Source organism: Canis lupus, chromosome 11 (assembly GCF_011100685.1).
Source record: "Canis lupus familiaris isolate Mischka breed German Shepherd chromosome 11, alternate assembly UU_Cfam_GSD_1.0, whole genome shotgun sequence".
NCBI classification, from domain to species: domain Eukaryota; kingdom Metazoa; phylum Chordata; class Mammalia; order Carnivora; family Canidae; genus Canis; species Canis lupus.
In genome coordinates, this window is record NC_049232.1 from 12,184,927 (window position 1) to 12,197,379 (window position 12,453).

Here is a 12,453-nt window from a genome sequence, read left to right on the forward strand (position 1 = left end):
ATTCCAAAGTGACTGAACAAGGGTCACAGTCTGGAAATAAACTCAATGTAACAAACGTATTAAGTATTTACTCTGTACGAGGTGTTGTATTCCAAAACAGCATATTGTTGAAACTGAGGATAATACTTCCTAGCTGAGTTGCTTGCTGATGGTACTTGACACTAATCTTGTGTTTTCATCTTCTGTTTTCCTTAACATGCTTTGCCACACATTGAAAATCATTACTTAAGTATGCAGTGTTCGGTTTTTGCACTATTAGTCATCTACGTGGGAAGCAGACTGTTAACTTTCCTTCCTCTAAGTGTCTTTAGTAAATTAGGAATAGATGAAAGCATTGGATCAAAGAATTAGTGCTTGCTTCATCATACTCTGCGTTTATGCCTAGATGTACAAATATTTGGTTACCGAGCTATTCTTGTTTAATTACCTGCATCTCAAGCTATGTTCTTCTTCAGAAAAAAGTCATTTATTTTATAGTTTATTTCCTCTTTTGGTTATTAAGTTGGTAAGTTTTAATTGAAGGAATTCTCTGACTTCTGGATTTGGATTCAATAAAAATAAACACATGATAATCATTATTAAAAATACATGGCCAGTGGGGCACCTGGGTGGCTCAGTCAGTTAAGGTCTGCCTTCAGCTCAGGTCATTATTCCAGGGTCCTGGGATCAATCGAGCCCCACACACTGGGCTTCCTGCTCATTGGAGTGTCTGCTTCTCCCTTTGCCTCCCCCCTGCTTGGGTTCATGCTCTCTCTCTCATAAATAAATAAAGTATTTCTTTTAAAAAGCCATGTATGGCCAGGATTTTTTTTTTCACAGTTAGCCAGTATAGCCAGTTGGACTGCCTAAGTTTCAGTGAGTAATTATTTTAAATATTTTATAATGCATACATGTGTAAGCATTAGATTTTAAGTTAATTCTCATTAGATTCTACTTTTTTTCAGTTTCCTTCTTTATTAGTAGGCATGGAATTTATTGTGCTGTACTTTGAGTGACTGGATATCCCTGTATTGAGATTCTTGCTCTAAAAAGCCTGCATCTAAAATTATAAACCTGGATTTCATTAACAGGAGAAACTTAGAACATCTCTATTGCCATGAAGTGCCATGGAGAAAAGAAATTTTAAAGTAACCAAGGCCTAAATTTTCTAGGGTTTTGTAGGCGGGCGTCTGTCCCTTGTGTAGCACTGGGAATTAAAACACACACACAGAGGCTTAAGGCCTTCTAGTTTTCTGGGTGGTCTTCATGGGAAATGCTTAGTGGAGTCCACGGAGGCAGTTTAATCAGGAGGGCACTAGGCATGGATCCTGTATAATGAAGTTAACATCTGTGGACATGGAGGATGTGGGGAAGAGGTCACCATCTTTTAATTAAGTGCAGATGTAGCCAGGGCTGGGATGAGCTATTGATCTTAGTTCGCAGTTCTCAAATGTGGTTCTGGGACCAGCAGAATCAGCATCACCTGGCAAGTTATGAGAAATGTACATTCCCAGGCCTCTACCCAACCTATTGAATTGGAACTTCTTAGGATTGGACCCAGCAATCTGCTTTAATAATCCTTCTGAGTGATTTTCATGGGGGTTGAACTTTGAGAACACCAGTCTAAGGTTGCTCGAAAGTTTAATCTCTACAAACACGCAGAGGTAGGAGAACGAAGCCAAGATGGTAGACTCCTGATGGAGCCTTTAATGCTCTCTGTGCAGATTTCTGTTATGTCTACCTCTGTCGAAAAGGAGATCAAGATTGTCATCTGTATTCCATACATTCTCAATAATAATTTCCAAGCAAATCCACTGTAGAAATCAAACAATCTTTGCAAAATCAGGAGTAAAGCATGACCACTTCAGGTGCGCCAAAAATTTGAAACTTGGATTTGGATAGTTTCCTGTATGTATCTGAGTAAGAGATGCAGTTCCAAAATTACTCCATAGTTCCTTTCCAGAAGCGGGTGCAAGATGCAACTGGCTAAGGTCCAGGCTCAACTTCCCAGTGGTAGAAATGTTTCCCGTTCCTTCCCAGGTATTTACTTTTTGTTTGAGCCTCATTAGGTCATAGTTTTGTCCTTGTAGAATTGATAATTTTTCATCTACATTGTAGAGTAAATCATATTTTCACTGAATGAACAACATCCCAGTTCTCTTTATAAATTATTTTCTTTTTTACTCTCTCTCAATTTCCACTTTCCTTTACTTGTGGGATCAGGGTGGCAGATGAGACAGGACTGGGAGGTCCAATGGAGATGGTCACAGCAGAACCCTGGAGAGGGGTCCGAGTAGGGTTAGGACTGTCCTGAGGTCCCGGCCCAGTTTCAGGGATGTTCCCACTGCCATCTCACACCACAGAAAATGTTTGTGTTAAGAGGCCAAGTCTTCCTCCTTGCAAATGCAGGGGTCCCATCTTTTGCACTCAAAAGATCCCTCCAAACCTCTAGATGAACAATTTATTGCTGGCGTGGTTGTGATCTCATGAAGCAACCTGTTCGATTTAAGCCCGTTCCAGTTGCCATTAGTAGGAAGTCTGCAGGGATTGGTATCTCTAAAACTTCCTCTTAGATCTACTCTTGGAGTCGAGTCTTGCTTTTACATGGTGGCTCTTTGTGGTCATGGAGGGAAAGGAGATTCAGTTCTCTATGTTAGATGGTTCCTTAGCTGTGCCACATGAGACGGAGCTTTCCAACCACCAGCTGTCCTGACTGCCTTACTTTGTCTTGGTACAGAACTGTTTGCCTTTGACCTTCTTAAGAAGTGACATCCAGAACTGGACCCAGTATAATATCTTTGTGTTTGGGAGTATGTCTATTTTTTCCTGTTATACATCCTTTTGTCTTGTGCAGCTGCTATAAGCATGGATTCTTTTCAAAAAGAATTTCAAACATTAAATTTATTTTAAATCTCTCTTTCTCTCACATATACACATACAAATTTAAAAGTACCTCTACCTCTCGGCTGAACTACTAAGGTCTTTTCAAGCTCTGAAGTCCTAGTGTAAGTTGGTTTGTTGTCAGCATGTAGATTATAGAAATAATGAAATGACTCCCAAATCATTTGCAAGAATTTTAAACTACAAGCAAGAGCTCAAAACTACCAAAAGACCAACCTTTGTAGGGATTTGTCAGAGCAGTCCTGACCTCCAGAATGGGGTTTTCTAGTACAGTGCTATCTTACTTGCATTTTTAATAAGACCTAAAGGAAAGATGGCCATAAGCATTTGTGTTCTTTGAAGTGACATCAAAGTATTAAACCAACTGGCTGTGGAACATAATATTTTATGGACCAGTTCAGGGATCTCTCTGGGTAAGGGGTGTTAGGTACACAAAGATCTGTACATTTTTCTCTCATGATGATGATCATGCCTACCATTTTTTCTGTTTAGACTCTGCTGGAGAGGGGAAAGAACAATTTGTTTGGCATTACAGTTTGTAACCACCCAAAGCGATTCAATTAAGGACTAAGGATGTCTATGGAGTTCTGACCCAAATGGTTCAAAGACATGCCCATGTTTCAGAGCAATCTGGAGGGCAAAGCAGAGGAGTCTCAGAATTAGTGGCAAGTCGCTGTCTGAGCTGCTTTTCTCCTTTTTCTCCTCCTTAGAAGTATTTAATTTGGGCCAAACATTCCTGCATTTTCCCATCTGTAAAGTAGAAAGGAGATGACTGCAAATCATGGTACACACACTCTGCTTCCTCACAGACTTATAATAAATAAAGTTATATAAAAACAATTAAAGATGACTTGAAAAAAATCAAATGTCTAATACAGGCAAAGCATTACTTTTACCTCTGTAGTTTTGACAAGCTGGAATAAGGGAAAGAAGCAAACTTAACATCAAAAGCTCTGGCTGTGTGTCTGTGAGGCAATTCCAGATCCTCTCTGAGCCTAAATTTCCTGATCTCCACAAAAGAATCATGAAGAGATTTGTCTTTCAGGACCTTTGTGAAATATAAATGGGAGAGTGTATATAGAAAGAAGCACATAGGGCCTGGATATAAAGTTTGTTCCAGATGGGGCACCCAACCCAGACCCCAGGACAGAGCTTCCTTTGCTTCACTACTGTACTGTGGGCAAACAGGAAGTGCAGTACCCCTTCCCCAAGAGCTGGGGTAGGGTCAGTGTTGTCTCTTGTTGGATAGCAAACATTCACTTGTGTTTTCTCCAAACATGCCAGAAAATGTGATATTCCAAGAAAATGTGCTGTATTTACACTCTGACTTTGGAAATAATCCCGTGACCACCCCCAGTTTACCACTCTGGCCTTCACCCTTCCCAACTCCCTTTTTGCACAAAAGCAGCAGTAGGTGCAAAATCAGTGTTATCTATCTTACTGGCATAATTCTTGGCCTTGGCCCATGCTGTCACCACTGCCTGGGAGACCCCACACACACACACCCTGGGCCTCCAGCTCCCCTCACCATTCACACCCTTGTCCCTCAGCATTCATCTGAGACCTTATCCTTCGCAGGCAGGCCGCCTCATCTCCAAGGTCTAGATTGTGTGTCTCAGGCTCCTGTGTTTTCATTCCTCTGAACGAGGACCACATTTTATTGTGATGGCTTGTTTTCTTTTTTTTTTTTTAAGATTTTATTTATTTATGAGAGACACAGAGAGAGAGAGAGGCAGAGACACTGGCAGAGGGAGAAGCAGGCTCCCTGAGGGGAGCCTGATGTGGGACTCGATCCCAGGACCCCAGGATCACACCCTGAGCCAAAGGGAGATGCTCAACTGCTAAGCCACCCAGACCTCCCCCTGCTTCCTTTTTAAAGAGATGGCTTGTTTTATTAACCTGTGTCCCCTTATACTATATGCCCCACACTGGTGTGGAGAGTGTGCACATGGAGGTAGTCCCTAAATGAGGAAGCAAGAAGTGGGTGAAATCTCCAGAGCATGTGCTCCCTCCCCTCCCTACCTTGTATTCTTCTTGTCTCTTCTCCACTTGCCTCTTTCTAGTAGAAATGTTTTGCCTCTGTCATTTTTCTGCTTCAGGACTAGGCATTTAGCAACTGCCATGCTTCTGGCCACTGTTGAATCAAAGAGTAAAAGAAACTGAATCCAACATTTGGAATGAGTTGCTTCCTTGCCAGCCAAGCTACCGAGCCAACTGGGGACGGCATTTCATATATTTCACTTTTTTCCACCCGTGCCTTGCAGTCCTTAGTTGGTGATTTTTTTTTTTTTTTGGAGCTCTTGTTATATTAAAGGAAGTAAATCCAGTATCTGTGTGCAAGCTTGCAAACTGAAAATGTATCCCAGTACAGATTTGGCTCTTGGTGTGTGTGCGTGTGTGCGTGCACAGGGGGGTAGGCTGCTCTGTTTTCCCAAGTACTAGTGAATTAAAGAGCAAAGAAAGAAACTGTGATGCAAATCGATTGAGGTTACCTCATCGCCGAAAGTACTCTGCTCATTTATTTTGACAAGCCCAGCTCCAGTTTAATTACCAGGCCTTCGTAGTCAACTGGTAAACGGAGCACTAGTGACTTTGGCAGGAGAGGAGAGATCTGTGTAACACGAGCCTTCGGAGTGAGTCCATGCCGACTCCTTGTAAAATGGAGCGAGGCCCTACGTTTCAGGAGAATTTCAGGAGAGCAGGTTAAGTAATGTGTGACTGTACTCACAAATCCGTGGGCCTTTTATGAGCCAAGCACCCCGGAATGTGTACATTAAGTGAGTGTAGCTTCTTACAGAAGGTTTGTTGGCCATTCCAAGCTTTTTCCACTTAATGATGCCATTAGCCACAGATTTTGGGAAGTCATGTGGAATTACGTTTAGAGTCAATTTTCAAGTCAAAACAGAAAAATTATAAATGTCACCTGAAGATGATCAGTATAATACAAGAATGGGGTAAGGCTATTTCTTGCAATTGCTTGCTTCCTTTTTATTATCCATTTGGACCCATAGTTCCTTTGAGCTCTTTCCCCAGACTGAATCTTCCCTGGAAGGAAGTGGTTGGGCCATCACTGAGGTCCCTTATGAGAGGGTGACATGGTGTTGATAGACCCATTAGGGCCATGAGCCCCTTCTGTACAGTTTAATAGGCACTGGGGGGACTTCTGTTTTTGGCAGTTTATCAAAACTCCATGAGAGTAGAAAAAAGTCCTGCAGACATTGTGTACAATTGGTGCTCATTGTCCTTTATCTCCTCTAGCTGAGCATCTGCTCAGAGTTTGGGTGATGTTTCTCCCGATACCTCAGGCACATCAAAAAAGAAGGGAAGGTGTCACCAACAGCTTCTGCACAGCATACAGGTCCCAGTCACCTAGCCCTGTGTCCCCACAGTCTAATATGTTCTTTCTTTTCTTTCCTATAAATTTTCCTACTGAGATTGGTAGCACTCAACCATTAGAAAATATTTTCTTTATTTCTCTATCCTCCCACTCACTATCTAGCTTAGATCTTCATTTCTCCCCACCCTTAAAAAAAGTTAAACACAGAATGTACCTGCCTAAGCAATTAACAACTTGAAAATTGCTAAAATCCATGAGGACAAAGGAAAAGCCCTGCTGAGCCTGAAATGGAATTTTAGTGAGTCACCAGTACCAAAGGTAGACAGATCTTGGAAGAAGGTCTGTTGGGGTGAAGGGGGCAGTAATACAAAAGAAAGCCCTGTGACCTCAGAGAACCTGGTGCAAGTGACTACAGCTTGCAGGGGCAGGGCTGATGGGGATGCAAGCACAGCACAAATTTATAAATGACGGGGTTTTGAGATCCCAAGGCCAACTATAAGGCATAGCAATAAAAATCTCATGTAAAGGATTTGCAGCAAGACCACCCTTTTTGGGGAGGCTGAGAAGTATTTTTCACCTCAGTGTAAACCCACTCTGTGGGCTGTGCGTGAAGTTAGCCGTCATGTGTCCAAGCTGCTAGTCTGGCCAGAGGGAGGATGACCTTGGTTGTCTACTGGCCTTGCACTTGACAGCACTTGTGCCCTTCCCTCTGGTCACAAGAGCAAAGGGAAAATCTACAGCAGCCGTCACAATAAAGCAAGAACCCTTCCTTCCTCCACTTGTAAAATAAAGGAAACGTAATCCCCACCTTGCAACATTTTATGACTTTTGTGAAGGTTTTCTTTTCTGAATCCTAGGAGAGAACATGGAGGCTGTGTGAAAGTATAAATTATAATGAGCTGGTAATTTATTTGGAAGAAATTTTATTGTTCCTGTTGTGGCATGAGAATTTAAAACAATCTTAGAATACAAATTTGATCTCGGAATACAGACGAAGTAAACATTATTTGGCAGGAGGCACGAGTAACAAAAAGAGGTGACTATGATACTTATTGTTTAATGCTGAATTTCTTTGAAGGCTCAAACACTCACATTCCCCCGAAGGTGGGGCAGGGCTCCTCAGTGAGGAGAGCCAAAGAAGGGGAGCTGGTGAACTGGGAGCCCATGCCCATCTATGAAGCTGCTTAGCTCCAGCCAGTTGTCACAGGGAATGTAGATCTGTGTTGGCCAGAGCTTCAGATATTTTTTAAAGCAAAGCAAGTAATCCAGAATTTTATGTGAAATCACCCAAGGTCTACAAATTGGCAACTAACTCAGTTTTTTTGAAAAACACTGCTAGGGCCAGACACATCACATCTGTGGGCCAGACTCCACTCATGGGCCTCCAGTGTGTGCCCTCTCTGGCCGTGTGTATTCCCTTCAAGCATGTGGTCAAGAAAGGGGGCCCTCTGGCTTCCAGTGTGAGGTGGGATGTGGGGCAGGATGGTGCCACTGGGGCAGGATGAAAAAACCACCTGCAACCCAGCTCAGTTTCCTTATCCTGTTGGATGATTTTCAGCGGATGTGGAAGCCATGTAATGACCACTGGGACAGCTGGGGTCTCACTCTCTACTGAAAAGGAGCAATGAATATTGGGACTGTGGCCAGATTGGTGAACCATAGGGATTGCTGCACTCTGTAACTGGGGAGGTTAACTCTTCCAGGGTGGCACCTTGAGAGAGAGAAGCCCTGAAACCAGACAAGAGGAATTGAGTGGTAGAGAGAATAAAGCATTTCCAGGAGATGGCTGCATGGGAAAGCCCGTTAGGAGAGGAAGGTTGTGGATGCTATGGACCCCTTTGTCTGAGGCTGGACCCCCCAACCCACTGCAATAAACATGGGCAGTGGCCCAGCTCTTCATGAGCTGGAACCACTGTAACTCTTGTCTTCTGGTCTATGGAATAAAGACTCTCACTACTATCTCAAAGTCTAAACACGAAGATCATCTGCTTTAATGTCATGCTTTATATTATCCACTGGCTATGTCCCATTAGAATGACTGTGCTAGAGTGGATATTGTTGTTTATGTTATCAGAACACCTCAAAAAGGGGCTTGATGATTACTTGTTAATTTGTCTCGTTAAGATGTGTTCATGTGCATTTTATATTTCATCTGTATGTCTATATATTTAAAGATCCGCTCGATCTTCAGTTTCAATACTTTTTCTTGCTTCGTGATTCTTTGTTTCCGGTGATGTTGTTTTTGCCTGCACCCCATCCAGACACCCACATCATCTTGTGCTCACCAAAACCACAGGAATAGAGTCTGTAGGTCAACAATTCATCGTGGAGTATGGATGTAGTGAAAAGAAACTAGATTAGAAGAAAGTTGGCCAGTTGATGAGCTAGAATCCATGTAGTCTAGATTGTCTCAGAATCAACCAGAATGGAAGAGAAAGTCATTTTGTGTAATTTGCAAGTATGAGTGTGCATTTTTTTCTCTGAAAATCTTTGTGAGGATTAGAGGAAAAGTTACATGTTTTTGTACCAAGCAATTTGCTTAAGAATCTACTTTTAAATTTCCATAAATAATAAAAGTCCTGGATGTATATGTATATCTAAAAAGTATATAACAAATACAATAATATGTAAATATATAAAACATTAATATTATTCAACATCATTTATTATTAAAATGATTATAATTACATTAATTATAATTATATATTAATCATATGTAATTAGTATGATTATGTAATAATATTATGTTAACTTTAATACACAATGTAATCTTGATATATAATATTATATATAACAAATACAAATTGATTTCATTTCATTTTAAACCTTAATGTGATTTCAAAAATTACTTTTTTTTTTTTTTTTTAGAGAGAGGGAGAAGGGGGAGGGAGGGGCAGAGAGAATCGTAAGCAGTCTCCAAGCCCAGTGCAGAGTTCGACTCAGGGCTCTATCTCACAACGTGGAGATTATGACTCAAGCCAAAATCAAAAGTCAGACGCTCAACTGACTGAGCCACTCAGGCGCCCCTGAGAGAGCTTTTAATATTTATTCTAAGTGGATAATCTCATTTGAACATGGTGGTAGCATCCTAATCTTTTCTTGGATCATTTCTATATCCACTATAATTAAAAATATATAAAAATGGTACATGCTGTGGGAAGAGGAAGAGAAGAAACACTGGAAATTAAGTGACGGTTTTTTTTTTTTTAAGTGACGGTTTTGAGGTATGAAGGGCAAGTGATTTTTCTCTCATTTTTAGTAATTAAGTGATTTGTGCAGCTTAAAAAAAAGAAAAGATCTCAAAATGGCAAAGCAGTGCCTCCAGAGTAAGAGTTTCCTTTTCAAAAATAGTCATTTTTAAACTCTTGATCTTATATTAATTACACCCAGTTTCATCATTAATTAAACTCATTTTCCTCAGCCTGGACTTCTTTTCACTTTCCAGTAATGTATTCCTTAGTCTTCTTATTTCTCTGTCTAATCAAGATAACCCTTGATTAGAGAACTGAAAGGGGAAAGAATAAATTATTTCAGATGCTCAATTCTGAGCACCTCAGACAGTTTCTATAATAAGAAAGACCAGTTAGGGTAAGGGGACCCTTGTTGGCTCTGTGAGTCAGCTCTGCAGGAGATGCTGTGCACTCAGGCACTGCCCGGAGATCTATATCTCTGTTCTTGACATCTGTAGGTGCCACTGCCACCACCAATGGTGATGATGATAAGTGATGGGAAAGCAAGCTGGGAGGTGATGTATCTTCCTTGACAGATTTAAAGGGTTGCTACAGGCAGCCCTGAGGCAAGTGCTGACGGAGGACATTCTGGCGCCGGCCTCAGGTCACAGTCAGGCAGAGCTGTGAGAAGCCCGGAGCCATGTGGAAACTCTGTGGTTTACATCTATGCCTGGATCCTTCTTTTTGAAGATGGGAGAAGCTGGGGGAAAGGGTGAACTGGACGTTGGCCTACAAAATCTGAAGTAGCCATTACAGTTGGTTAGTTGGTCTCTGTCTTGTACTTGGGTTATGTTTGTGGGGATCCAGTGCTTACTGCTCCATGCTCGGCTTCCAAGGATATGCCCATAGTAAACATCGGGATATGATGAATATCCTAGATTTTGAGGCGTGCTCCCCATCACCAAAGCCCTGCTTTCACCCAGGGCGTGGTAAGTGCTAGGTGTGGGCTGGGTGCATCCTAATACTGGTCACTGGGGAAGCAGCTGATCTCAGTCACTGCCTTGGCACAAACAAGTGAACACAGATGAAGTGAAGCAAAGGACCTGGGGTGCTCCCCAGAGAGCCCGAGGAACTGAGCTCCCTGCTTCCAGAAAGCCAGGCAGGGACATCAGACGAGCAAACGTATGCTTGAAGGCAGCACTAGCCCCCAGTTACCCCACTCATTTTTGTTTATTTAACTATAGATGGGAGTTTGGGTTATAAGACAGCTAACTCATTTGCTTTTCTTTTTTGCTTTTGTCTTTTCCAGGACTTTTATAAGTATTTGACTTTACCCAAAATGTGCAAAGAGGAATAATGGAAGCACCTGAATACCTTGATTTGGATGAAATTGACTTCAGTGATGATATATCTGTAAGTAGCACTTCTTGCAAGCGATGCTTCAGGAGATACTGCTTTCACCTACATGGGCTGCTTTTTTATAATCTGTATATCCTAAACTCTCCCAATCATGTTTAGCAGTTGACAGCCAAAATCCCATGTGGCAGACAGTGTGGTTTGGGGGTCTACTGGACTAAGAAGTGAATCTCACTTGATTGTGTGTGTGTGTGTGTGTGTGTGTGTGTGTGTGGTGGGGGAGGGGTGGAGTGGGAAAGACGGTTGGCCTTACTGAGCCTCCCCTTCCTAATAGGTTTCCTTGTTGTCAAAATTATTCATTGAGTAAACATATAAAGTGCCTGTGGATAGCCCGTGATTAACCCTATCAGTGATAATTCCCTTTATGTGATTGGCTTTGCCACAGCCAGCGTTCTCTGGAGTTCACAAGGACACGGAAGGCCAAATTATTAACTGATGAACAATAAGAGGAATCCTTCCAGTCATTTTAGGTATCAGTGCACAGGTTGGATGCTTTTGGGAAATGCTGAGAGAGTCCTGTGTTGATAAGGACTGGACCACCTGCTCTCTGAGGCCCTGCTTAATCCTGTAAAGCTATGGGCTGGTGAGCTGCTTCATTCCCACAATAGCCACCAACTTCCTGCTGCCTCCAGCTTACCCCACCGTGGCTCTGAGGGGTCCTCTCTGTACAAAGCCTGGCTAGAGCTGATTGTGATTTACCCTGGGCCACACAGTTAATTCTGCCACAGGGGCCAACTGGCAGCCAGGTTGGTTTCTCAGCCCTCAGCTGGATTGGAATGATGGGAAGGTTAATGTTTCTGAACGAGCCGTATAACTTTTCTTCCCAGCACCTCCATGGTCTGGAAGCTACTTTCCATCACTCTCTCAGGGCATGGAGCTTTGGGTCACCACTAGAAATGGTCTCAAAAAGCTAAGCTTCTTTTCACACACCTCTGGCAATGGAGTAATTTCTCTACTTTGGTATTCATTTTGAAGTAAAATTTGCATTATCTGTAAGCACTGGATTACTAGGGTGAGTCTGATGAATGACCTGCTTTATCTGACCCTGGATGAGTTTTTGGGTACCAGGGGAATGTAAATCTAGCCTCTCCTTGTTTTAGCTTCCAGACAGTCCTTATTGATCCTCATTATAAGAAGAGGAAACATGCATTATGATTAGGAGTTCAGAGTAGCTCTCTTAGCTTTGATAATGAAAAATTTTTAGGAGCATAGGCTTTGGGAGGCAGCAGTCAGCTCCCTCCTTTGCTCTGGCCTTTGCTGACTGTGCATGATAACTTCGCCTCTCCCAAGATACCCACCTAACATTTAAGGCTGTTTTGAGGATTGAGTGACCCAATAATATACATGGAGCACTTTGCTTGGCATACAGTAAGTTGCTTGTAAAGTAGCTTGTGTTATTATTTCAGTGAATAATAACAATAATATTTACATGACCAACGGTGAAGAAAGAACTCAAGGGAGAGAACCAGGCATCACGTCAGGACTTTTTTTTCTTTTAAAATACAATAGAGCATTTGTATTTACAGAAGAATCATCTGGCGGCAGCCTATAATTTTGATGAATTAGGGATCTCCGCTTGAAAGATAATAAAGCATGTTAAGCAATAGCTGGCACCGTTTAGCAAGTCAGGGATACAGAATTATGTAAGAG

The 12,453-nt window shown here is 42.1% G+C and overlaps 1 protein-coding gene across 16 annotated transcripts in view; it reads left to right on the top strand.

The window, feature by feature from the left end:
• SNCAIP (synuclein alpha interacting protein) overlaps positions 1-12,453 on the top strand; it is a 151,190-nt gene that overhangs the window by 64,598 nt on the left and 74,139 nt on the right. For 13 of the 16 annotated variants that reach the window (XM_038551957.1, XM_038551955.1, XM_038551948.1 and 10 more), the window contains one exon: positions 10,697-10,800. In XM_038551957.1, coding sequence (XP_038407885.1) covers positions 10,744-10,800 — 57 coding nt within the window. In that variant the 5' untranslated portion in view covers positions 10,697-10,743. Of the gene's footprint in view, positions 1-7,057; positions 7,254-9,453; positions 10,207-10,696; positions 10,801-12,453 lie in introns of those variants that run through there. The other 3 variants (XM_038551954.1, XM_038551958.1, XM_038551961.1) reach the window with 3 other exon arrangements.